This window comes from Schistocerca nitens, chromosome 2 (assembly GCF_023898315.1).
Source record: "Schistocerca nitens isolate TAMUIC-IGC-003100 chromosome 2, iqSchNite1.1, whole genome shotgun sequence".
Lineage (NCBI taxonomy): Eukaryota > Metazoa > Arthropoda > Insecta > Orthoptera > Acrididae > Schistocerca > Schistocerca nitens.
The window spans coordinates 113,586,112-113,611,414 of record NC_064615.1 but is presented as its reverse complement, the minus strand read 5'-3'; the positions used below and the strand labels follow the sequence as shown (position 1 = coordinate 113,611,414).

Below are 25,303 nucleotides of genomic sequence, written 5' to 3'. Positions count from 1 at the left end.
TAACAGCTGCAGTGGGCTTGATGCGACTGCTTTTTGAACCTGCCTCTACAAATTATATAATGGGATTTTGCAAACATGTCTATGGTAATGCAGCAGTTTGTGGCAGTTATGTAGAAGACTGCTGTTTTCACCTACAGCAGTTTTTGCTCTGCAACTGAAAACTGGCAACAGCACTGCTAGCTGTCTGGGATCTCCTTTTGCCAACACTACTAAAGGTATCTTCATTTTAGGAGATTTGCTTTGGATCTTGTTGTTTCTGTCCACAGCTCATTTTCAGGATGGGCATGGTCTAGTTCTAGTAGATTTATGCAGCAGTTCACTTTAGAAGTTGAACATGTCTCCACTTTCAGTTGAGTTTAGTGTTTGTAGTCCTCAGTTGCTCTGAGCAAGCTATTTCTTGATTTTTAGCCGTTGGGGAGCCTGTCAAATGGCATTTAGCACTTGTTGTTTGAATGTTGAAGACTCCGTTCTCTCTTTGTAGGCATGTGCCTCCCATATGCTGGTGGAACAGTTCCTGCCAGATTGTAGATGCTATCTGTGGAAGTAGGTTAGACAGCTGGTGATGAGTTTGCAGACTTAATTAGGTGTAACATAAAGTTGCTTAACATGAGCACATTTTTAGCAAATTACAGAGGCATTTTCTTCACCGTCACAGCAAATTTCCAGCACTGTTCTTTTTACCATTTTTGGTTTAAAGACCCAATCTGAGAGTACAATTTTGTAGAGAGTATTGTTTCTGCCACTGAATTTCATTCTGGTGTTGGTGCACAGCAGCGTATATCTCAGGACACTGTCCAGAAGAACACCAAAGTATTTAGAATATGGGCAATGCTTCAATACGAGGTGTGGCTAGAAAAAAACCGGACTAGTACTGGTGAAACAATAAAACGAATGCAATAAGGCTGAAAGTCGCGTGGCCTGTCACGTGACTCTCGCTCCGCCTACTGCTCGAGTTTCATCTGCCTCCTGCACTCAGTCTGCCCGTGGCGTCTGTTTTAAGTAGTTGACGTTTTGTCTGTGCGTCGGAAAATGTTGAGTGTACAGAAAGAACAGCGTGTTAACATCAAATTTTGTTTCAAACTAGGAAAATCTGCAAGTGAAACGTTTGTAATGTTACAATAAGTGTACGGCGATGATTGTTTATCGTGAACACAAGTGTTTGAGTGGTTTAAACGATTTAAAGATGGCCGCGAAGACACCAGTGATGACACTCGCACTGGCAGACCATTGTCAGCAAAAACTGATGCAAACATTGAAAAAATCGGTAAACTTGTTCGACAAGATCGCCGTTTAACAATCAGAGCAGTGTCTGAGTTAACAGGATGAGGATGAGGAAGGGTTCTACTGCATCTGAAAGGCAAGTATGGTACCATTGTCAGAGATTTCACAGATGTATATTCATAATTCAGTAGTCTCATATAAATTGAAGAATGGCTGGTAATGATTTGACTGTTGACGCGCAGTTTCAGAAATGCTTTTGCCTACACAAGAACGAAACAAGCAAGATCAATGATTACTTGATTTTTCATAGTAATCTGAAGGAATTTGTGAGATGCTAGTAGCTATGTCTGCTGAAGTGTTGGCAGAAGAGCCAACACCGTGTTGCTAGAGGAGGCCAAAATGCACGCGTTTTAATTACACGCAGACTGGCGTGAGGTCTGGAACAGGACAATGTCTTGAGAAGTGCAAATAAAGTACGTAGATGATGTAATACTTAACTTTAATCCATAATTGTAGAACATCGCTCTTGATGATACATGCTTCACAATATAAATATCAATTGAATACGGCGCCTTGCTAGGTGGTAGCAACTGACATAGCTGAAGGCTATGCTAACTATCGTCTCGGCAAATGAGAGCGTAATTTGTCAGTGAACCACTCCTACGAACGTCGGCTGTACAATTGGGGCGAGTGCTAGTAAGTCTCTCTAGACCTGCCGTGTGGCGGCGCTTGGTCTGCAATCACTGACAGTGGCGACACGTGGGTCCGACGTATACTAACGGACCGCGGCCGATTTAAAGGCTACCACCTAGCAAGTGTGGTGTCTGGCGGTGACACCACATCTGCATTCATTGACTGGCTATGAGTCATTTCTATAACAGTTACATATACAGATATAGATGGCATATTGTCTGACACTTTATCCTTGATAGCTTACAACCATTGGTTACTTTTATAAATTAAATTTTTTTGCACTTTTATGCACTATGAAATATCTGGTGCAGAATATCAAAAAAGCTGACTGAAACCATTTCATGGATTTTGTGTGTCCATATGCTAAATATGTATGAAATTCTACACACTACAATAAACCACTGCAAAATATACTATTAATGCGTTTGTTTATTACTGCATATTTTATAAATGTTAAATTTTTATAATCAATAAACTACAGTAACTAGACAAATTCTTGTAATTGAAGAATAATGTAATGGACGGTAGTATGACAACTACTATGTCAGTATATGAAGAGGGAGAATGATTTCTTTTTTTTTTTCCCCCTCACCATATACTTATGAGACAATATTGAGTGACAAAAGAATAACCTGAGTGGACATCAATATGGAAGGACGTCAACTGTGCGGTGCCAAGGCAAAGAATTTCACCTTTTGTATAAATTGATGTATGGAAATCACTGAGGGGGTGGTCGGAATTTGAGCTATACTTTTTTCAAATGTAAGGACAGTGTCTGACCTCACTGCCTCATTTCAGCCAATGGTCTGTACTGTGATACAATACAATACAATTCACAATACCATTACAGTGATTCAGTGTGGGAGCTACAAGTCATGAGAAAAACTTGTATGATAAGTGGAATGACACAAAAGAGGATTTTTAGTTGTTATTTTGGGACATGTGTACAATGGTGAATAGCTTTTTTTGAGCTTGCCAATGACATCAACTGACCCCTGAACAATGTGACTTAAAAGTTTTTGTAAAACAAAAGTCACATGATGTCAGTCTGGGAGACCTTAGACTATTAGTGTGTGAATAAGTAGGTTTAAACAAATACGTACTGTACACAATAAAGACAGATTATTTTTTGTAAAGTAGAGTCCTTCCAAGATCAAATGCGTTAGCACTGTAGTCCGCATTAAGCATTTCTTGAGTGCGTTGATGACAACATTCATACCAAAATCGGTGTGGATCAGAGGCCTGTGTCTGACATTACTTCTTCTTTTTCCATAAAAATTATGGTGAACTGAAAAAAAGAAGTTAAAAATAGATCACATAATTTGCTTATGTCTCTGAGTGTTTTCATTTATAGCATCCTGAATAATTCATTCACTGTGTTCTGTAGATCTCATAAAGGAGGAGAGCCTTTAGGGACGTAGAATGTGTCAAAGTATACACTAAAAATAGAAAAGTAAATGATAAAAACTTAATCCATACACTGTAACAATAACAAACTGTCATTATAGTGCTTAATACGATGTGTGGTAAATGAAGCCCAGTAAAGTAGAAAGAAAGTTGTGCATCTGAAGGAGGACGACAAGAAGAAAAAGGGAAAAAGCTGTTACTTCTTCAGTTATATTAAATAGGCGCTTTTCATCTTCTACTGGTAGCTTATTATTTACTTGATAACACTGATTTTTATTTTTTAATTGTTACTTACATCTAATTAATTTAATGTTTATACGACATTATGTTATATATACAAAAATAATTTAACAACATAAGCCTGTACAATATACTATTACTTGTATGCAGCTTCACCATGAGCACTGTTATGTGCTATGTTGCAAACAGGAATTTTCAATCACTGAAACAAGAAAATAAGATAATTCATAAAATGAGTAGCTAATTTATATTTTTAATTCTTTTGTACTGGTAGAGATTCCCAATTTTCAAGTTAGATGGTAGCTTGTTGAAACCTTTGCATCGGAGTACATATAACTACTTAGAACCCTTGATAAGGAGGTGAAGTCTACTTAAACACTATAATATACGAGTCTTCTTGAGAGAGAGAAAGAGAGAGAGAGAGGGAGAGAGAGAGAGAGAGAGAGAGAGAGAGAGAGAGAGAGAGACAAGTGTAAGAATTCCAATATCCTCAAAGAGAACTCTGCTAGATGGCTAGATGTGTGGGTACCTAGTTACACAATATTCTTGTTGGTTGCTTCTGCTGAGTAAATACTTCATTTTCTTTAAGTCCACTGTCCCCAGAGCTGGGCACAAGACTTTAATCCATTAATAATTAATTAACAAAGTTAACATGTAAGTTAATTAAAAAACATTAACTTACTCTTTAACTTTCTTTGAGTCCATTACTCATTAATTAGGTACCTACCAGGAAGATGATGAGGAAGACAAAGACTTTTTAACATCTGTCACTCAATCTAAAGAGAAGCCTAGTACTAACATATCTGTAAAAAGTAAAACCCAGAATCTAGTCAAAATGTGGTTGGACATGATGTCAAAAACTCATTCAGTGATGCAGTATTTCTTGGGAAGCAGGTTTCAGTAAATTTATTTATTAAACGTAACACCCCTATACCCTCAAGTGCTGCAGCCAAACAACCATTTTCCCTAGGCAAAAAATGCAAGTACATTTTGTCTCCTAAATGAGCCTCATACTCAGATGAGAACTTTAACATGTTGATGTTCATGAAGGGAAATGTGCACCGTATGTCACAATTATCTGATTCTCCTTTATTTTGAGTCCCCCGTGATTTAACATTGATAAGTAAATAATTGTAGAACTAAATGATTAAACTGTTTTTTATTTATCTTCAATGTCCTACCTAAACTTCCCCAACTGAAACATTTTTATCTGTTGTTGTTGTTGTTGTTGTTGTTGTCTTCGGTCCTGAGACTGGTTTGATGCAGCTCTCCATGCTACTCTATCCTGTGCAAGTTTCTTCATCTCCCAGTACCTACTGCAACCTACATCCTTCTGAATCTGCTTAGTGTATTCATCTCTTGGTCTCCCTCTATGATTTTTACCCTCCACACTGCCCTCCAGTACTAAATTGGTGATCCCTTGATGCCTCAGAACAATGGTAATACCTTTGATTGACTTGTTCATTTCACTACACCAACATAAACTTTACTATCATGAGTTAACAATTAACTTCAACTTCCATAAATCTCCTGCAAAGTAATGCCTTAATGTTTAACACAGTTAACTTTTTTGGTTATACAATAACAATGATTGTCTAATTCTGTAAAACAAAGAGTTAAAATATACTAAATAAGCTACCAATCTTGTCTTTAGGCAATGCTCTGAGCTATATTTTAAGAGAAAGTGATGAATATACTTAAAATCAATTAATCTGATGTTAGGAGTACTTTAGTACACTCGCAGTTAAAGCATGTATAGTCCCATCAACTGGAGAAACAGGCAACTGAGGTGATGGTTTGTACTGAGATATTTTGAATCAAAGTAAGTATGTTGGTATTTTTCTGAAGAATGAAGTGATTAATTGCCAAATAGTTACAAAAATGTTGAGTTAGATATCTGTTGCTTCACTCTTTTTGAGAACCAGATAAATGAAAGGTATGTTGACATCCCACAATAGCTATACTGGTGTCCAAAATTTATTTTATAACAATTTGAGAAACTGCATGTGCAGAGAGTGGTATCTTAGAAGCATGTTTCTTTTCCATATTTTGTTAACTGCTTGTTTCATCATCTAACACAAAGTGATTAAATGTTGTCCTTATTGTGTAATGATTTTTTAAAAAATATTTTATGCCCATTAGAATATCTCTCAGCTATTAAAAAACTAATTAATTAATTTATTATTAAAACTATTTTATTAATCCCACAAAAAGTGGTTCTATTATTATGCTACTGCAAAGTTCTTTGTAGAACACAAATAATGGAAGGAGTGAAGACAAAGTGCAGACAGTATAACACACCACTCGGCTGAAAGCGTAAACAAACGAGAACATAAATTGCCTGAGGAGTGGGGCAGTTCAGCAGCCCTTTTCTCCTCCAAAACTAGAACTGACTTAATGGTCATAGGGGTCACTGATTCCTTCTGGTATTGTGAATGTCGTACTCAGACCCCATCATAGAACAGTATTAGTCTCTTAAATCATTTCAAAATGATCAAAAAATAAGCACCGAGCAACACAAAGCAAATTGCAGTACACAAAGCATTCAGTAATGGCTATAGCACAAATGTTTGCAAAGGTTGGTGGTATTATACATGTGGTAGTTCACACCAGACATCTATTGGTATCTTACTCAAACATAGTTCAAAGCACATTAAAGTGTCTGCAGCCTGACTGAGCTTAGCCCAGATCTGCTTACTGTCCTCCTGTAAGGACAGTGGTAATATTGGTAAATTTCATGAGTTAATGTAGGTACTACTTTTGCAAACAGTTGGCATATATGGTAAGCTCAGCTAGACATTATCAAGGTGTGGTTTGCTTCAGTTTTGCATTCTTGGAAGTGATTGCTGACGATTTGAGAGGTTATTTTTATGGACTTTCTTGAAGTAATGAGCTGTACTATAATGTTGTTGATGTCCAAAGGCATGTATTTACCTCTTCAAAGTAAAAGACAATTTGCAATTATAATAGTTTTGTTACACACAACAAATATTTTCTGGTGTCCTTTCTAAATGACAATAAGCATCCTCACAAACACATCAGAACTATTTCAACAGTACAGAAAATTATAATTTCATAATTTTGTTTCAGGGATTTAAAACTTGATGAATGTCTCCATATTCCTGAGGGGGAGGATAAGGACACACCATCTGATAAAGCTTTACAAATAGTTAAGATGCCACCTGTGAATGTAACATGCCTTCTTCAGAACAAATATAAATCAGCTTGCCTAAATAGGCATAGTCAAAGGCTAAAATCAACATCTACAGGGGCAAGACCCCATAAAATGTTTTTACAAATACATATGTATCAAGTACAAAGTCAATAATATTATTTATCTCAACCCTGTGTGAGCTGCCTCGCTCCAACCAATGTACGATGGTCACAGGCTCTCCACCGAACTGAGGCACCGCAGGCTGCTCACATGCGCGGCTATCGAAATCACTGCACATGCGCGCGGCCAGGAAATGCTCTTCTTATGCATGGGAGCGGGATTACAAAGTTGACAAGGATCGGGACCTAACTGATTGCCAAAAGTTGTCATGCAAATAGCAAATTGAGCAAATGATACAAGCGATGATGCGGGAATTAAGACATATTTAACAGCAATCCACGACAAACTTTATGCACGGATGGTAAATCAGCCACAAGCTAATATGGAGGCCCTAGAATTGGGTAGAAATTACAACTAAACTAAAAAGATAGCTATGCTAAGGACATTATTGTTAACGGATAAAACCACACTAATAATATCTGCAGCAGAAACAACCATAGTCGCTACATCGCCATAATACTAAGCGGCCGACCAGGCCATAATCAGAAGACGTTAAACATTTATAACATACCTTGGCTCCATGATTTTATAATTACATAGAAGCCAATGAAGATACATAAAATACCTCCTAAAAGCACACAGCAATAAGAAAATACAAATGGTGTTCTTCTTGGCTAACCAAACCCTCAACACAGTAGGAGGGAAAACATACCAAAACGGGGGGGGGGGGGGGGGGGGGTGGGTGCCATCGTTACCATCCGTGAACAATCAACATGGTGCGCGGGCATCAACCAACTTCGACGTCATGCAACATAATGTGAAGAATCAAGTAAAGGACCGGCACCTTCAAAGAAATTTCCGTTTTTTAATTCATTAAGGACATCGGCTTTGGCATACTGCAAGTGTTTAAAAATCTGCATTTCCTCTAAGATGTCCAATTTTGAACCCTTAACTTCAGCATGAAGCAACTCGATATTAGACGGAGGACTCAGCGCATGAGCCATTTGTATAAGGTGTTCTGCATAAGTAGAAACCCTCATGCCATCACCGCTTCTAGTGGGGATGTGCTCTTTATATCTCGTCATGAGAGCTCGGCCTGTCTGACCTATGTAAAGTTTTGGACAGTCACCGCAAGTAATTTATACACTCCAGACTGAGACAGTTTATCATCTGTGATCTGCAACGAGTGGATTAAATTCTTGTGCAGGTTATTGTTGGTGGAAAAGGCTACTCCAAAGTTATAGGCTCTAAGCAAAAGCCCTAATTTGTAACTAACATTACCTACAAAAGGGATAGATACTGTTGCCATGGGTTTGTCTTTTACTAAATCTCCTAATGTGGGAGGCATACCATATTTTTATTTATTTTCTTATTGTACAAACGTCTTACCAGTTGTGAACTATAATGATTATTTCTAGTGATAGCTTCCAGTGTGACCAATTTAGTTTCTAGTGCCTCCGGTGACAAGGGGATAGCTGCAGCTCGGTGTATACTCGAATGGAAAAAGGCCATCTTGTGGGCATGCGGATGCGCCGAATCTACAGAAATGATGATATCAGAGGACGTGTCTTTCCGATATATATTAAACTCGATACGGCTATCCACCACCATCAACGTGAGATCCAAATAGTTCAAGGACCTCGTCAATGATTCCTTCTCCAGTGTAAAACTGATGTTATCATGAAACTCATTAAAGATAGAAAAATGCAGTCTACATCATTATTAGTGCAGTTTTATCCGTTAACAATAACATCCTTAGTATAGCTATCTTTTTAGTTTAGTTGTAATTTCTACCTAATTATAGGACCTCCACATTAGCTTGTGGCTGATTTACCATCCGTGCACAAAGTTTGTCGTGCGTTGCTATTAAATATGTCTTAATTCCTGCACATCATTGCTTTTATCATTTGCTCAATTTGCTATTTGTGTGACAACTTTTGGCAATCAGTTAGGTCCCGATCCTAGGTAAACACCAGGTAGTTCATGCAATCGAGGGGGATTTTTCATAATTATTTCAAAGAAGAACAGATAATGGAAAATCAGTTCCAAGAAGATGATAAAAGTAGAAATACCAGTGGTGCAAGCAGTAGTCATGAAGACAATAATTTAGACGAAAGTAAAACAGTTATGAGTTGTAGTGAAAAATGATACGCTTGGATAAAGTTGTAAATTTAGTGTTTTGCCTGCTGTGTGGCCTTACTATTTCCCAAACAGGATCAGTCTCTTTTAGAATCATTTTCATGCTTTTTTGATGATGATGTACTGCAACTTCTAACGGACAAGAGTAACAGCTACGCTGCAAGGAAGAACAAACTTGGTGACATAAGCACTGAAGAAATGAGATGTTTCTTAAGTTTTCTGCTTCTAAGTGGTTACATCCAGCTCCGAGACAAGGACTGTACTGGACCTGGAGGGAGGGGGGGGGGGCTGATGTAAGTGCGCTTTCTAGAGATAGATTTGAATTTATCTTTTCCAACCTCCACTGTTGTGATAATGATGCTCTTGACACAAATGATGGTTTGGCAAAGGTTGACCCTCTTTTCTAAGCTCTAAATGACTTATTTCAAGATATTACTCATCACCAAGAAAACCACAGTGTTGATGAGCAAGCCAAGCCAATTAGATATAGATACAAATCATGAATATGTGCCACTTAAAGTGGTTACATTTCATGGATGGTGCCTTATCAAGGATCAAAAGCAAAAATTTTAGATAAAGACAAGTTCTTCAAGCTAGGACCATCCACTGTTTTGCAGTATACGCATATACTCAGAGAAAAGATTGGTATCTTCTCTTTCCACTTAGTTTTTGACAACTTTTTCACAACTGTATCACTTCTGGAAGAACTGAAGAACTACAAGTTACAAGGGACAAACTGTAACGGAAAACAGATCACCAATGTGTTCCCTTATGCTAAAAAATTGAAACAAAAAATAAGCCCCAAGTTTCTATCAATTTTGAGTGACAGAGGATGCTTCCATTGTAATAACAAAGTGGAATGACAATGTTATAGTATCTGTTACCTCAAATGCATCTCCAGCTGAACCATTGCATATGGTCACAAGATTCCAGGAAAGAAAAGAAGAAAATTTCTATCTCCCAACCACGTACAATCCGTGTATATGGGTGGAGAGGATCATTGTGACAAAAATGTAAGTCTTTATGGTGTTTCAATTCATGGTAAAAAGCGATACATAACATTGATAACCCACTGTACCAATCTTGCAACACAAAATGCCTGGCTGTTACATTGTTGCAATGTTGGACAATTAGACCAGCAGTCATTCATCTAGAGACTACAACAGCAAATGGAGAGCAGACCATCTAGCTTAGAAAATACTGATTCAAGAAATGATAGAATTGATCACCTCATAACAAATCAAGAAAAACAGACTATGTTTTGCTAGCTACCATACAAAAAACTGTTTTATAGAAATGCTGATAAAATATATGCCTATGTTCCTTTTAAAAGAACACCTGTTCTGAGAAAACAGTACAAAATAAATACAAAGTTCCATTAAATTCTTGTCTACAACTTCATTTGCATCCATCTGTGCAAAATGTTTAATATTTTTAGAGAAAACTTTTGCAGGCGTGACTGGGTTAAAACTGATGTGGAAGAAGAAAGACAGTAGATTGGGTAGCATTTAAAGACGATGTCTGGATTGTGTTTTCAGTTGTTGGAAAGTACCTTGTCGTTGGCCTATAGATTGCCTCTGCCAATCACCACTCCCAACAGCTGCTCTCTTTGTTTAAAATCTGCATGTACTAGCCGACTCTATGTAATTCTTCTGGGTCTGCCCTCATCTTCATACCGTATAACATATGGATCCCTCTGAATGTGAAGTCAGACTGATCTGCCCCTCATTTTTCATGTTTCCAATCTATTCATCTTTCCTCTTTGAGGAGTAAACTAACAGTTCAAAAGCTAGGTGCAGTTTTTTTCCCCTTTTTTTTTCTCTCTCACCACTTTCAAATGTGTCTGTATGCAGGACTTGCAATTTTGCTTGCTGAAGATGAGTACTGGCCAGCCATTATGTCTCCTTGTGATTTTACAATGCTCACAACTGAAGATTCCCATAGATAACGTTATATTTATTTTATGATCTGAAAATAACTGCTCAGCATGTTTTATGGTCATCATTTAGTATTGATTTTATGAGGAATTATTCATGTAAGCATTTTGTATTTGCAAATTTGCATGACTTTTATAATAGTGTCCACTGGACTTTTTCTAATTTTACACATTGATAAAAGCAGTTCCGAAGTTGTCCGAAGCTATGCCTCATGGCATTTTTAGGCATTTTTGTTTCACTACTTCTACATTCTGAGAATTCTTCCCTTTTAGGCCTATTTTCATTATATGGGAACAGGAAAAGTTACAGTAAGCTAGATCCAGACAGCAGGGAGAATGTGAAAAGGCAGTCTTTTATTATTATTATTTAAACTGAAAACCAGTACTCTTTGAGCAGGAGCATTCTCATTGCTGGCTCATTAACAAAGCTAAAAGGGACTAAACATCGAGGTCAGCAGCCTCTTCATCCTTTCATAATCAAAGCCCAAGGGATTCCATGAAGAGGAGATGGTGGATGGCCAATTTAATTTTTTGCAGTATCGACTGATGCAAAAGACCAGGTAAGAAATTAGAGCAAAGAAAAAAGCACCCAAAATACAGTAATGCGGTACACTAAGGTGGCGAGGTGAATTGGCCAGAAGCAGCCACAGGCCCCCTCCCAGACTAGTCCCATGGCAGGAGGTCAGTTTCCACAATCAACTGGCAGTGCTCACATCACAGAATGCCAAAAAGAGATGATGAGGCCACAGACAGGGTGAGGGGGAGGGAGGGAGAGAGAGAAAGAAATCTACCGTTTGGATGCCATCACAGCTGAGGTCTTCCAGTTTCTGTGTTTGACCTAAGAGGACAGAGGCCACCAGCAGAGGGGTGCCTCACTGACAACAGAGTGGGTCCGTTTGCAAGACAATATGTGACTGGTACGGAACAGGCAAAAGGAAGACTGTTATTCGGTCTTGGACTTTTTATTGCCGTAGCTTGATCACAGTGGCCACAGGGTGCCAGTCCCTGTTCCTTGCCTACAAAAGCCAAAGATGCAGAGTCAACTGTAAGTTGGAGCCTGATATCCCCATTTCCAAATTTCCATCTTGCTAACCTCCTTCGATAACTGATCAGCAAGTTTATTCCCTAGAATCCCATGATTTGTGGTGGAGAGGAATGAAGTCGAGCTCCCAGTGTTGTGGAGGTCAATAAAAAATATGAGTATGCTTGAAATCAAGGTGTTCTGAAGACAGCATTGGTTTATGGCCTGTAGATCGCTTAGAAAGTTAATGCATAATAGAAAATTTTTGTCAGGCTGAATGCAGTTACAATGGACAGCTTGCATAATGGTCCACTACTTCTGCTGTGAAAACATTGCACCTGAAATGTAAAAACTGTTGTTCATGAACCTTAGAATATGTGAAGGGACAGTCAGTGTGCTTGTCAACTACCAAGTCTTCTGTATAAGTGGTGTTTGAACCAGTAAATCTGCCCAGAACTGAGAGGAGCAAATAAAGAAATTTAGAGTGTTCCACTATTTCTTTTGGTTTCAAAGGATAAGCCCAAGCAGATCTTTCGATAAGGTACATACCACTGGGTGGCTTTTGGTGGAATATGGGCCTTGGTGCCAGGAGACAGTAACTGCGTGTGAGTGCATGTGCTTGTGTGTGTGGAGGGCTATGTCCGAAACCTTAAAGATTTCTATTATTAATGTTCATTGTGCCTATCGGCGACTCGATATCTCCTCTATAAGGTGAGTAGCAATGTATTATTGAGAGATACTCCATTCAACTTACTGCCAGGACATCAGACCTGGGTTACCTTCATGGGAGGTGAATCCCCCCTGTCAGGAAAAGCATATGACAATTTGGATATTCAGGGTAATTGCAAACATGTTTTGCAAAATTTGATAGTAATTTATGGGATCTGTCTGCGGAAGAGGAATCCCAGGCTCTGCCGAAGGCTGTCCATAGAGCTTGTCAGGAAGGCACAGCAGAGCTAGTAGTTTTAATACCAGAGGGTTTACTGATCCATATGCCACAGTCCCATAATCCAGTCAAGATAAGGTACCAGACACAAGAGGATGGACCCCTAAAAGGTGTGACTGAGGCATTGCAAAGTTTTGAGTTTAAACTGGCACGTCTTTTTAAGCAGATAAATACATGGTAGCTACATCAACTGGGCATCAAATAAAAGTTATAAAAAGCTCTACAAAACCGAGCACTTCATTATAAATGTAAAGTTTTGGATGTGGGTGAAGAGGTCTACATTGATAGAAGAGCACATATTTTGATATTTTGGCAGTGGAAAACTGTGAGCCACAGGTGAAGGGCCAGATCCGCACCCAGTAGCTGGTGTTCAGCAACACCTGTGGTTGAAGAAGTGTAGTAAATACAAATCAAAAAAGGCACACTCAGCCCTGACCCCTGTGGGACTTCAGTCTAATTTATGAAGGATACTGTAGGATGTGCCAACTTGAATGTGAAGGAGGGTTGAGCTATAAAATTTTGGATAAAAACTATTATGGTTCCACTGGATGGTGAATGTAATTGTTCTCAGAGGTGGTTGGAAGGGGTGAGAAGATGACTTGCATTTCAGCCTATGTTTGCACCACCTGTTGAGTAGAAGTGATGTTGACATGCCTAATTTCAACATCAGGAGTTAACGATCTCTCACTAAAATGTGGAATGTATCAATTGGTTTGTAAAAAATGATCCATTTTCTCAGCGAAAACATGGTTACATAAAAACCATTTACTCTTTCTCTCTCTCTCTCTCTCTCTCTCTCTCTCTACTCGAACTAAATTTAATTTACAAGGAGATTTCTGGCTTAAACAGTTAAAAATTCACAGAACAGTAAATGGATGCACTGATAGTTCTCAGGGGTGTCCAATGGGTACAATATTTTGGTGAGAAACCTTGTCACCATCATCAATTGCACTGGTGAACTGACCCACTACTGAGTGGAGTTCCACATGCAGTCCATGCCAGAAGGCATGTGCTGGCTGAGTTTATGGTAGTGTCTGCAGGGAGTCTGCTGTTTGCAGTCCACCAGCCTCAGAATTCAACTCACTGTGTTTGCTGAACACCTTATTCTTCTCCTTTATCATACTAAAGTCAAGTTCCCAGGTCTTTCTGGAAATGTATTGTAGTAACAGTTTATGAGTTTGTTTTTGGTTTGTATTTGAACAGTTTCAACGACATATAAGTCCCAATAACAGGATTTTATGCCAAAATCTTGGTGTCATTGTATTACCATGCAATGGCTTCCGGGAGAATAAAGCCACACCAGGACTTCATATGGAATACAACCACAACAGGATTTCCTACTGAATGGCTTCCTAAGTAACACAGCTGCACTAGGGTTTTGGCACAAGCAGCTAAATATTGAGACTATAACAATGAAAATAATAAATTATTGATAATATAATGTAAATGGACAGATATAAGGTCTACTCACAAAATGGTGGCAGGGGAATACACACACGAAAGGACTGAATGGTCGCAGGCAGTCGGAACCAGTGGCTCCTTTTTCAGGTGGATGAGTTGAAGAGGATGGAAGAGGGGTGAAGGAAAGAACTGGAGAGGTTTAAGGAAATGGGCACAGTTTAGAAAAGTCAACCAGAACCCTGGGTCAGAGGATACTTGCCGGATGGGATGAGAAGGAAAGACTGATTATTGGCAACTGTACCGGACAAGATTCGAAATTCTGAGAGCTTAAAGGTGGAAGACAGGGTAATATGCAAGACACAATTACCACTAAAACATCAGGCATGAGTTAATAAGAGGGTTAAGATACGTGCATTTTATGTAACAGAGGTGGGAGGGGGTACGGCGAAAAATAGACATGTCAGAAAATGAGATGTAGAAAACTGAAAAGGAGTGAAGAAAGGAGCAGTTACTATGAATAAATGCTGAGATGGAAGGAATTAACGTAAACTCTGGCCAGATGGGTTGTGAGAACCAAGGACAGGTTGTAGTGCTAGTTCCCACCTGCGGAGTTCTGAGAAACTGGAGTCTGGGGGAAGAATCCAGATGGTGCGTGTGGTGAAACAGTCACCAAGGTCATGACTGTCAAGTTGTATGTTGTGCAGCATGCTTCACAACAGGAAATTGTGTGTTGCCTGTATACACCCTCTGCCTGTGCCCATTCATCCTGACTGATAACTGGGTGGTAATCTTGCTGATATAAAAGGCTGAACAGTGTTTACATACCAACTAGTATATGACGTGTGTCATTTCACAGGTGGCCCTCTTTTGGGTAGTATATGTTTTGCCAGTTTCAGGGCTGGAATAGGTGGTCGTGGTGCATAGGGCAAGTCTTGCACCAGGGACAGTCACAGGGATAGGAGCCACAGGGTAGGGAGAGGTCTGACAAGGATATTGCGGAGATTGGGAGAGCGACAGAATCTATTCTAGGTGTGGTGGGCAAAATTTCATACAAAATGGATCTCATTTCAGGGCACGATTTTAGGAAGTCGTGGGCTTGTTGAAGTAGCTGATTGATACATTCAAGACCAGGATAATGCTAGGTGACAAGTGGTGTGCTCCGAAATTGTTTTTTGGAGGGATCAGCAGTACCAGGAACTCTGCTTCTGGAATTGGCTGTTGGGATAATTATGTCCAGAGAAGGCTGAAGTGAGTGTGGTGGTGTATAGCAGTGAGTCTGCATTTGAACAAATACATCTGAAACTTCCTGGCACAATAAAACTGTTTACCGGACTGAGACTCCAACTCGGGAACTTCGCAGGAGAGCTTCTGTTAAGTGTGGAAGGTAGGAGACGAGGTACTGACAGAAGTAAAGCTGTAGGATAGCTCGTGAGTCGTGCTCGTGTAGCTCAGATGGTAGAGCACTTGCCCACAAAAGGTAAAGCTCCCGAGTTTGTGTCTCGGTCCAGCACACAGTTTTAATCTACTAGGAAGTAGAGTGAAAATTTCATTCTGAAAATACATTTGCCTTGAATGCCAAAGCTGTATGGGAGAGAACGTTTGACATGAAAGGGATGGAATCTGTCAAAATGTAAGTACTGTTGCTTGTTAGTGGATTTTATGTGGACGGAAGAGTGTAGCTGGCCTTTGGTGACGATGAGATCAACATCAAGGAAAGTGGCATGGGATCATGAATAGGACCATGTGAAATTTAATTGGGAGAAGGTATATTTAGAGATTCCAGGAACAGGTCAGCCTACCATGAATCCATATGGCAAAGATGTCATCAATGTCTCTAAGCCAAACCAGGGGCTGGAGACTTACGGGTCCCAGGAAAACCCCCTCGAAGTGATCTATGAAAAGGTTGGCTTGGGAAGGAGCCATCCTGGTTCCCAAGGCTATACCCCAGATCTGTTTGTATGTCTGCCCATAAGAGGTGAAGTAATTGTTGGTAAGTACAACATTTATTAAGGTGAGCAAGAAGGATGTCATAGGCTTGGAATCAGGTGGGCACTGACTGAGGAAATGTTCAGCAGCTTCTTCTGTTTCTTTTTTCCTACCTTTTGACTCTTGTTTTTGCTACTCCCACCATTTCTGGTACTACAATCCATCCTCTCTTGCCATGATGAATCCCATCAGCTTTTAGGGAATGTAGAGCATGGAGTTCTGCAGAGGACAGGTCAGGGTCATGTTGTAGGGACCTGAGGAAAGCTTGTGAAGCTATGGTCAGGAATTCTTGGAAGACTTGTAAGGGATGATTCTGAGCTAGTGGTGGTGGATCAAGTAGGGGTTGTGGTCGGAACTATTGAAGGCAGGGTTCAATGTCAGGTTTACTGTTGGAAAGGTTTTGGGGCTGGGTTTCAAAGTGATATTTTCAGATGACATTACGTGTGAAGGAAAGTAGATCCCTCACCAAAGCAGCATGGTTAAATGCAGCTTTAGGGCGGAAAGCGAGAGGGGGGGGGGGGGGCAATGGTCAAGGCTGTGAGATATTAGAGGTTGGCCAAGCTCAGTCTGTAAGAGAGGAGTGGTGGCTGATGGTGTGATTGCTTGGGGAGCTGCAGAGGGATAGGAAGGGAAACACCACTGCTGAGGTAGTTTGGGAGAGGGTGGGATAGCTTTTTGAGGTGATGTTTGGCATGTTGTCATAGTCTGAAGTTGGCTTGGCAAACGATACCATCCAGGCAAACACAAGAGGCAGATAACTGCATGACTTAGTAGAAGGAGAGAAGTCTGGTGGGGTAGAAATCAGCAGATGAGGTATGTACGTCACAGATTAGTCGGGTAAGTGCAAGAGATTGCGTATTTGAAACTGTAAAAGAGGTTGGTGTAGAGTAGGATTACGACCAGAGGTAGGGACTTCCAATGACAGGCCTTTGAGAGTAACTCCAAGAGACAAGCATGTTTCAAGAAACAGAATGTGGGACCTCAATTCTGATAGTGCAAAAGCATGTTTTCGAAAAGAATGGATGTAATACGTGATGGGATTCATCATGGCAAGAGAGGGTGGTTTGGAGTGTTAGAAATGGTGGGAGTGGCAAAAATGGAAAAAAAGTTAGAAAAACAGAAGATAAGCAGGGGAAAATTCGGAAAAACCAGAAAAATTCGCATGAAAATCATGAGAACAGACAATGGTTAATAAGAAGATGAGAACAGACAATGGTTAATAAGAGGCAATGAGTGGGCGAGAATTTCTCACCACTAGAGTGGTCTATATGGAGAAAAAAAAAAAGAAATCAATTGATAGGCGAAGTTGCGGAAGGAGACAAAATTTTAAAAACTGGCCAGACAGAAAGACAAAGTCTCAGGAGACAATGTAAACTACTTTTTTTGGCAAATAATGTAATTTAGATGGCAGTAAAAGTTGAGCATAGTGGTTTGGCGAAAAACAAACACACAAAAATGTGAAAGGATTGCATGTAAACAGGGTAAGTGTAGAATAGGAAAGAAAACGGCTGTCAAATTTGAAAATAAATCGGTGAAAGATGATCAGGAGAATGCCCAGCAGTGTAGTGAATTCTAGGCAAATTCATAAATAACAGTGGAATTCTTATATGCAAATTCCCAAATAACAATGGACCCATCTATGTGCACAAAAACCAGTACTAGAAAACATGTATGGACAAATATTTGATTAATCTGGGTGGTACGGATAAATAAACAATCGGAATACGAGCAAAAAAGGTAGAAAACAGACAGTAGTTTGAACAAGACAGCCAACAGCAAAGATTGACTAGAGGATTACATAAGAAGGAATGATGGCGACAAGGGCTAATATAACATTGAAAATATTCAGTTATTGATAATACAATGTAAATGGATAGATAAAAAAGGATTGAACTTCCACAAGCTTTTGAAGCCAGTGGCTCTATCTTTTGGCAGAAGAGTTGAAGAGGAAGGAAGAGGGGTGAAGGAAAGGGACTGGAGAGGGTTAGGGAAATGGGTATGGTTTAGAAAAGTCACTCAGAACCTCAGATCAGGGGACACTTGCCAGACGGGATGACAAGGAAAGACTGATTATTGGGGACTGCACCGGACGAGATTTGAAATCATGAGAGCATAAAGGTGGAAGACAGGGTAATATTTAGGACAAGATTACTACTAAAACATCATGCATGAGTTAATAAGAGTGTAAAGCGAAGTACATTGTATGTAACAGAAGTGGAAGGGGGCGACAAAAAACAGACATGTCAGAAAATGAAAGATTTAGAAAACTGAAATGGAGTGAAGAAAGGAGTTACTGTGAATAAATGCCCACCTGATTCCAAGCCTATGACATCCTTCTTGCTCACCTTAATAAACTTTATGCTTACCAACAATTACTTCACCTCTGAGGGGCAGGCATACAAACACATCAGGGGTATGGCCTTTGGAACCAGGATGGCTTCTTCCTATGCTAATCTTTTCATGGGTCACTTGGAGGGAGCTTTCCTGGAATCCATAAGTCTCCAGGCCCTGGTTCGGCTTAGATACATTGATGACATTTTTGTCATATGGATAAATGGTAGGCTGACCTGTTCCTGGAATCTCTAAATATAACTTTTACCAATTAAATTTCACATGGTCCTATTTGGAATCCCATGCCACTTTCCTTGCTGTTGATCTTACCCTCACCGAAGGCCAGCTACACATTTCTGTCCACATAAAATCCACTAACAAACAACAGTAACTACATTTTGACAGTTGCCATCCTTTCCATGTGAAACGTTCCCTCCCATACAGCTTTGGTATTTAAGGCAAATGTATTTGTTCGGATGCAGACTCTTTGCAGCAATAAACCACAACTTTCACTTCAGCCTTCACTGGACATAATTATCCTAACAGCCTAGTCCAAAAGCAGATTTTCTGGGCCATCACATCCAATCCTGGAACTGCTGATCCCTCCAAAAAACAACTTTAGAGGACACCACTTGGCAGCCAGTATTATCCTGGTCTTGAGTGTATCAATCAGCTACTCAACAAGTCCATGACTTCCTAAAATCATGCCCATAAATGAGATCTGTTGTGTCTGAGATTTTGCCCACCATACCTAAAATAGTTTTTCATTGGCCTCTCAATCTTTGCAATATCGTCATCAAACACTATGCTCCATATGCACCCATCTCCCTAACCCTGTGACCATCCCTGGCGCAAGACTTGCCCTAAGCAGCACCATCACCACCACCACCACCTATTCCAGCACTGTAACTGGCAAAACATATACCAACAAAAGGAGGGCCACCTGTGAAACAAAACGCGTCATATACTGGATGATATGTAAACACTGTTCAGCCTTTTATATTGGCATGATTACCACCCAGTTATCAGTCAGAATGAATGGTCACAGGCAGAGGGTGTATACAGGCAACACACAATATACTGTTGCAGAGCATGCTGTATAACATGACAGTCATGACCTTGGTGCCTGTTTCACCATACGCACCATCTGGATTCTTCCCCCAGACACCAGTTTCTCAGAACTCCGCAGATGGGAACTAGCACTAGAACGTGGCCTTGGTTCCCACCACCCACCTGGCCATAATTTACATTAATTCCTTCCATGTCAGCAGTTATTCACAGTAACTATTCCTTTCTTCACTCCAATTCAGTTTTCTACATCTTCCATTTTCTGACATGTCTATTTTTTGCTGCCCCCTCCCACCTCTGTTACATACAATGCACTTAGCTTCACACACTTATTAACTCATGCCTGATGTTTTAGTAGTAATCTTGTCTTATATATTACCCTGTCTTCCACCTTTAAGCTCTCAGGACTTCGATTCTCATCCGGTGCAGTCCCCTACAAACAGTCTTTCCTTCTCATCCCGTCCGGTAAGTGTCCCCTGACCCGGGGTTCTGGGCGACTTTCCTAAACTGTACCCATTTCCCTAAACCTCTCCATTCCTTTTCCTTCACCCCTCTTCCATCCTTTTCACTTTATCCACTAGAAGAAGGAGCCATTGGCTCTGAAAGCTTGTGAAAGTTCAACCCTTTTGTGTGTGTGTGTGTGTGTTTGTGTGTGTGTGTGTTCCCCTGCCGCTGCTTGGTGAGTAGGTTTTACATTAAATATTGAGACTGTGTCACAAAAGAAGCCACCTAAGTATGAAGCAAGGACCAACTGATAAACCATGACTACGGCCACATTCTCAGTATGGCCTGGGAACCTACTATCTGTATAATTAATAAGAAGAATGAGGTACTCATCAAACACAACAAGATGACTTTCAAGATGGGGGATGAGTCAACAGCTATGTCACTGATACTATCTCTGCCGCCTCACAGTTACCGGCTGAACACATATTCCTCCAGGTATTCAGTTTGATAGTGCACCTGATGGTGGCGACAGTGTAGCTTGTCAAAATATTGTGCCCTTTGGACACTGATAACTGTCAGTACACCCATGGACTGTTCTGTCAAATGTGCAGGGGGGGGGGGGGGGGGGGGGGAGAGTTACAGAATCACAGTTCAAAATTCTGTTTATGTGGAATTTTATTGCAATGTTATCTCATTACAGTGTGTCAACGCAATGCCTCACTCAGTATTCATCTGCTGATAAAGTACCCACTTTTATACTGTATAGTATGATTGGACTAATGTCACTGGAACTTCAACCAAGGGAAAGGTGAAACATATTTCTAATAGCACTAGTGTACTAACATTTCAAGAAAATTCAGAGTTCTTATAGCCTTGTGGTGTTTTATTTTGAGAAAATGCAGTCTTGTTATAACATTTTGATATTTATTACAGTCTGTTGGTTTTTTTAATGCACAATATAGGAAGATTTTTTTTACAGGAGGCTAGGGAGTAGGTAGGATCAAATGGCAGACTCCTCGAATGATGCGCCAGATTGTCACAGTGTGAGAATGGCCAGGCAAGCAGGAGCCCAGAAACTGTGGGGATTCACCTATTATGATTGGTACCAAGAAGCGAAGCTTTTATCGTTTATATTTACTGTTTAAATATTAATATATAGCTCCACCGTGCTGACGATGTTACTTGCAATGAGAACTTACTAATAATAATTTCAACATTGTTCAATTCAACAGGAAATGATAATTAGAAATTTTAGTTATTGGCAGTGCTTATTGATGGAAGGATAAACCAAACTGCTAAGATAGCTCACTACTAGTCTATGATTGGTTTCCAAGGAGGCAATACATGAATCCACATGTGAAATCTGATCCCATGTAAAGATGGATCAGTTTGTTGTGAAACTGCCTCAGATGACATACTTGTGTTAGTTCAAGGCACGTTACAGTCTTCGAGATGCCAACATGCCAACTAGTGTGTGAAGTGTAACTCTACATAAAGATAGAATTAATTGTTAAAGTTGCCTCGGAAAACATGTTTGTGCGATCTCACTTCGGTTCTATGATTGTGTGAAGCATTTCTGTTACTTTTGTGGTACTCAGGAACTAATGATTAATGACCGGGAATCTTGTTATGAATATTGACGATAGATGGGCTCTAGAAATTGTATTACTAATTTTGTGATTAGTGAAATAAACAAAATTAGTTGGCATCCAAATTTTGATGGTTGTTATTATGCTTAGCGTTTAAACCTACCCACTTGTTACATTATGCACTATTTACGGCACAAGTGTTAGAGCTTGCAACCAACTGAGAAGAAACCAAGCAGGACAATGGCTACGGGACATCTTTGGAAGACATGAGGTAAGCAAGTTGCTCCAGCCGTGTTTGTTTATCCCAGCATATCTTTAAGGTGATAAGTTTCATTTACTGTAACCCACAGCTTATGGGGGTCAAATCTGCATTTATGTGAGACTATATTTTACGGCAGTCCCTAATTTATATTACAGCTTTTTTTTTTGGGGGGGTTTAAGGGCGCTCAACTACTGAGGTCATTAGTGCCCAGTCACAATTGTTAGAGCACATAGAATCTAGTAAAACTCAAGGGGAGGGGGGGGGGGGGGACACCAGAAAGTCCTTACAAAGATGCAGATAAAATAAGTAAAAGAGTTAGATGTCTTTGGACAAGCCAGTCAAAGTTATAAAATGAAGAACACGAGCAGCTGCTCGAGCGTCATCAGCTAAAATCTCCGGTAAAGTAGATGGCAGGGACAGGACAACACGAGATTGACTAAAGCGGGGACACGACAATAAAACATGGCGCACTGTTAATGCTTGACCACAAGGGCACTGCGGGGCTGGGTCACCGGAGAGCAGGTAGCGGTGGCTAAACCGGCAATGCCCAATCCGCAACCTGGTCAGAAGGACCTCTTCTCGCCGAGATGGTCGGGAGGAGGTTGTCCAAGCAGTTGGGAACGGTTTTACTGCCCAGAGCTTGTTTCCTTGAAGGGATGACCAAGTATCCCACCACAACGACACAAGCCTCTGACAAACAACCCCACTAACGTCAGATGACGGGACACAATGGGAGGCTGGCCGAGGCAGGAGGACTGCAGCCTTGGCTGCAGCATCAGCAGCCTCATTCCCAGGCACTCGTACATGTCCGGGAACCCACAGAAAGCTGACAGGAGAGCCATCATCAGCGAAAGAATGGAGGGACTGCTGGATCCGTTGCACCAAGGGATGGACCGGATAGGGAGCTCCAAGGCTCTGAAGAGCACTGAGTGAATCAGAGCAGAGTACATACGATGAATGGCGGTGGCGGCGGGCATACTGAACGGCCTGATGGAGAGCAAAAAGCTCGGCCGTAAAGCTGAAACATTGGTCGAGGAGCCGATATTTAAAGGTGACGGCCCCGACGACAAAGGCACAGCCAACACCATCGTCAGTTTTGGAGCCATCGGTGTAAATAAAGGTGTGACTGGCAAGTCGCGCACGAAGTTCGACAAACCGTGAGCAATACACTGCAGCCGGAGTACCCTCCTTTGGGAGCGAGCTGAGGTCGAGATAAATATGAGCCTGGAGCCAAGGTGGTGTCAGGCTCTCACCCTCTCTGAAGGTGGTAGGGAGGGCAAAATCCAATTGTCGAAGCAGGCGATGGAAGCGGACTCCAGGGGGCAGCAGGGCAGACACATACAACCCGTACTGACGGTCAAAAGAATCGGCGAAGAAGGACTGATGAGAGGGGTGGTCAGGCATTGACAACAGCCGGCAGGCATACCGACACAGCAGTACGTCGTGCCGGTAGGTCAATGGTAATTCGGCAGCTTCAGCATAAAGACTCTCAACGGGACTAGTGTAGAAGGCTCCAGTCGCAAGATGTAACCCCCGATGGTGGATGGAGTTGAGACGGCGTAAGAGGGATGGCCGAGCAGACAAGTAGATGAAGCTCCCATAATCCAGCTTCGATCAGACTATGGACCGATACAAGCGAAGCAGGACAGTGCGATCCGCTCCCCAAGATGAACCACTAAGAACTCTGAGGACATTAAGGGAACGTGTACAACGGGCCGCCAAATAAGAGACGTGCGGAGACTAACAAAGTTTCCTGTCCAATGTGAGCCCTAGAAACTTAGTTGTTTCCACGAATGGGAGAACAACGGGACCGAGATGTAAGGATGGCGGAAGGAACGCTTTATATCGCCAAAAGTTGATACAAACCGTCTTCTCTTCAGAGAACTGGAAGCCATTTGCCACGCTCCACGAGTATAGGCTGTCTAGACAACGCTGAAGGCAGCGCTCCAGGAGGCATGTTCTCTGGGCACTGCAGTAGATCGCGAAGTCATCGACAAAGAGAGAGCCTGAGACATTAGATGGAATGCAATCCATAATTGGATTGATCGCGGTGGCAAAAAGGGCTACGCTCAAGACGGAGCCCTGAGGCACTCCGTTCTCCTGGAGGAAGACGTCGGACAATACGGAACCCACACGACCCTAAACTTTCGATCTGTTAAAAAGGAATCAATAAAAAGGGGCAGGCGACCGTGTAGACCCCACCTGTGCATAGTGCGGAGGATACCGCCTCTCCAACAGGTATCATAAGCCTTCTCCAAATCGAAGAACACAGCTACCGTTTGGCGCTTTCGCAAAAAGTTGTTCATGATGAATGTCGACAAGGTCACAAGGTGGTCAACAGCGGAACGGCGGTGATGAAAGCCGCATTGAACATTGGTAAGCAGCCGTCGAGATTCAAGAATCCAGACTAACCTAGCGTTAACCATGCACTCTATCACCTTACAGACACAGCTTGTAAGAGAAATGGGGCGGTAACTAGAAGGAAGGTGTCTATCCTTCCCAGGTTTGGGTATAGGACCAACGACGGCGTCACGCCAACGCATGGGGACCTGACCTTCGGTCCAGACGTGATTGTAGGTACGAAGAAGGAAGCTTTTGCCTGCCGGAGAAAGGTGTGCCAGCATCTGAATGTGAATGGTATCTGGCCCCGGAGCAGAGGACCAGGACAGTGCAAGCGCACGTTCGAGTTCCCGCATAGTAAAGGGGGCATTATAAGTTTCCGGATTCAGTGAGTGAAAAGAAGGTTTTCGAGCCTCTTCTGCCTCTTTCCTGGGAAGGAAGGAGGGTGGTAATGGGCGGAGCTTGAAACCTTCACGAAAAAGCGGCTGAAGGCGTTGGAGACAGCCACAGGATCAACAAGGACCTCATTACCTGAGGTCAGGCCAGGTACCGAGGAGTGGGCCTTAATGCCCGACAGCCGGCGCAGGCCACCCCAAACGACAGAAGAGGGAGTGTAAAACTGTTAAAGGAGCTGGTGAAAGAGGCCCAACAAGCTTTTTTGCTGTCTTTGATGACTCTACGGCATTGCGCTCGGAGTCGTTTGTATCCAATACAATTCGCCAACGTAGGATGGCGGCGAAAGGTGCGTAAAGCACGTCGTCGAGCACGGATAGCGTCTCTACAAGCCTCATTCCACCAGGGGACGGAAACGCGACGTGAAGAAGAGGTAGTATGAGGAATGGAACGTTCGGCAGCACTGATGATGACAGCCGTGAGGTATTCGACCTGATTGTCACAACTGAGAAAATCGTGGTCCAGAAAGGTTGCCAGGGAGGAGTAAAGTCCCCAGTCAGCTTTTGGTATGTTCCAGCTCGAAGGACGTGGGGATGGGGTGTGGTGCAG

The 25,303-nt window shown here is 41.4% G+C and overlaps 1 protein-coding gene across 2 annotated transcripts in view; it reads right to left on the bottom strand.

Annotated features, from left to right (window-relative positions):
• The window catches only part of LOC126235784 (centrosomal protein of 78 kDa), a 142,348-nt gene that overhangs the window by 79,720 nt on the left and 37,325 nt on the right, over positions 1-25,303 (bottom strand). For both annotated transcript variants that reach the window (XM_049944591.1, XM_049944590.1), the window contains exon 3: positions 3,018-3,202. In XM_049944591.1, coding sequence (XP_049800548.1) covers positions 3,018-3,202 — 185 coding nt within the window. The remainder of the gene's footprint in view (positions 1-3,017; positions 3,203-25,303) is intronic.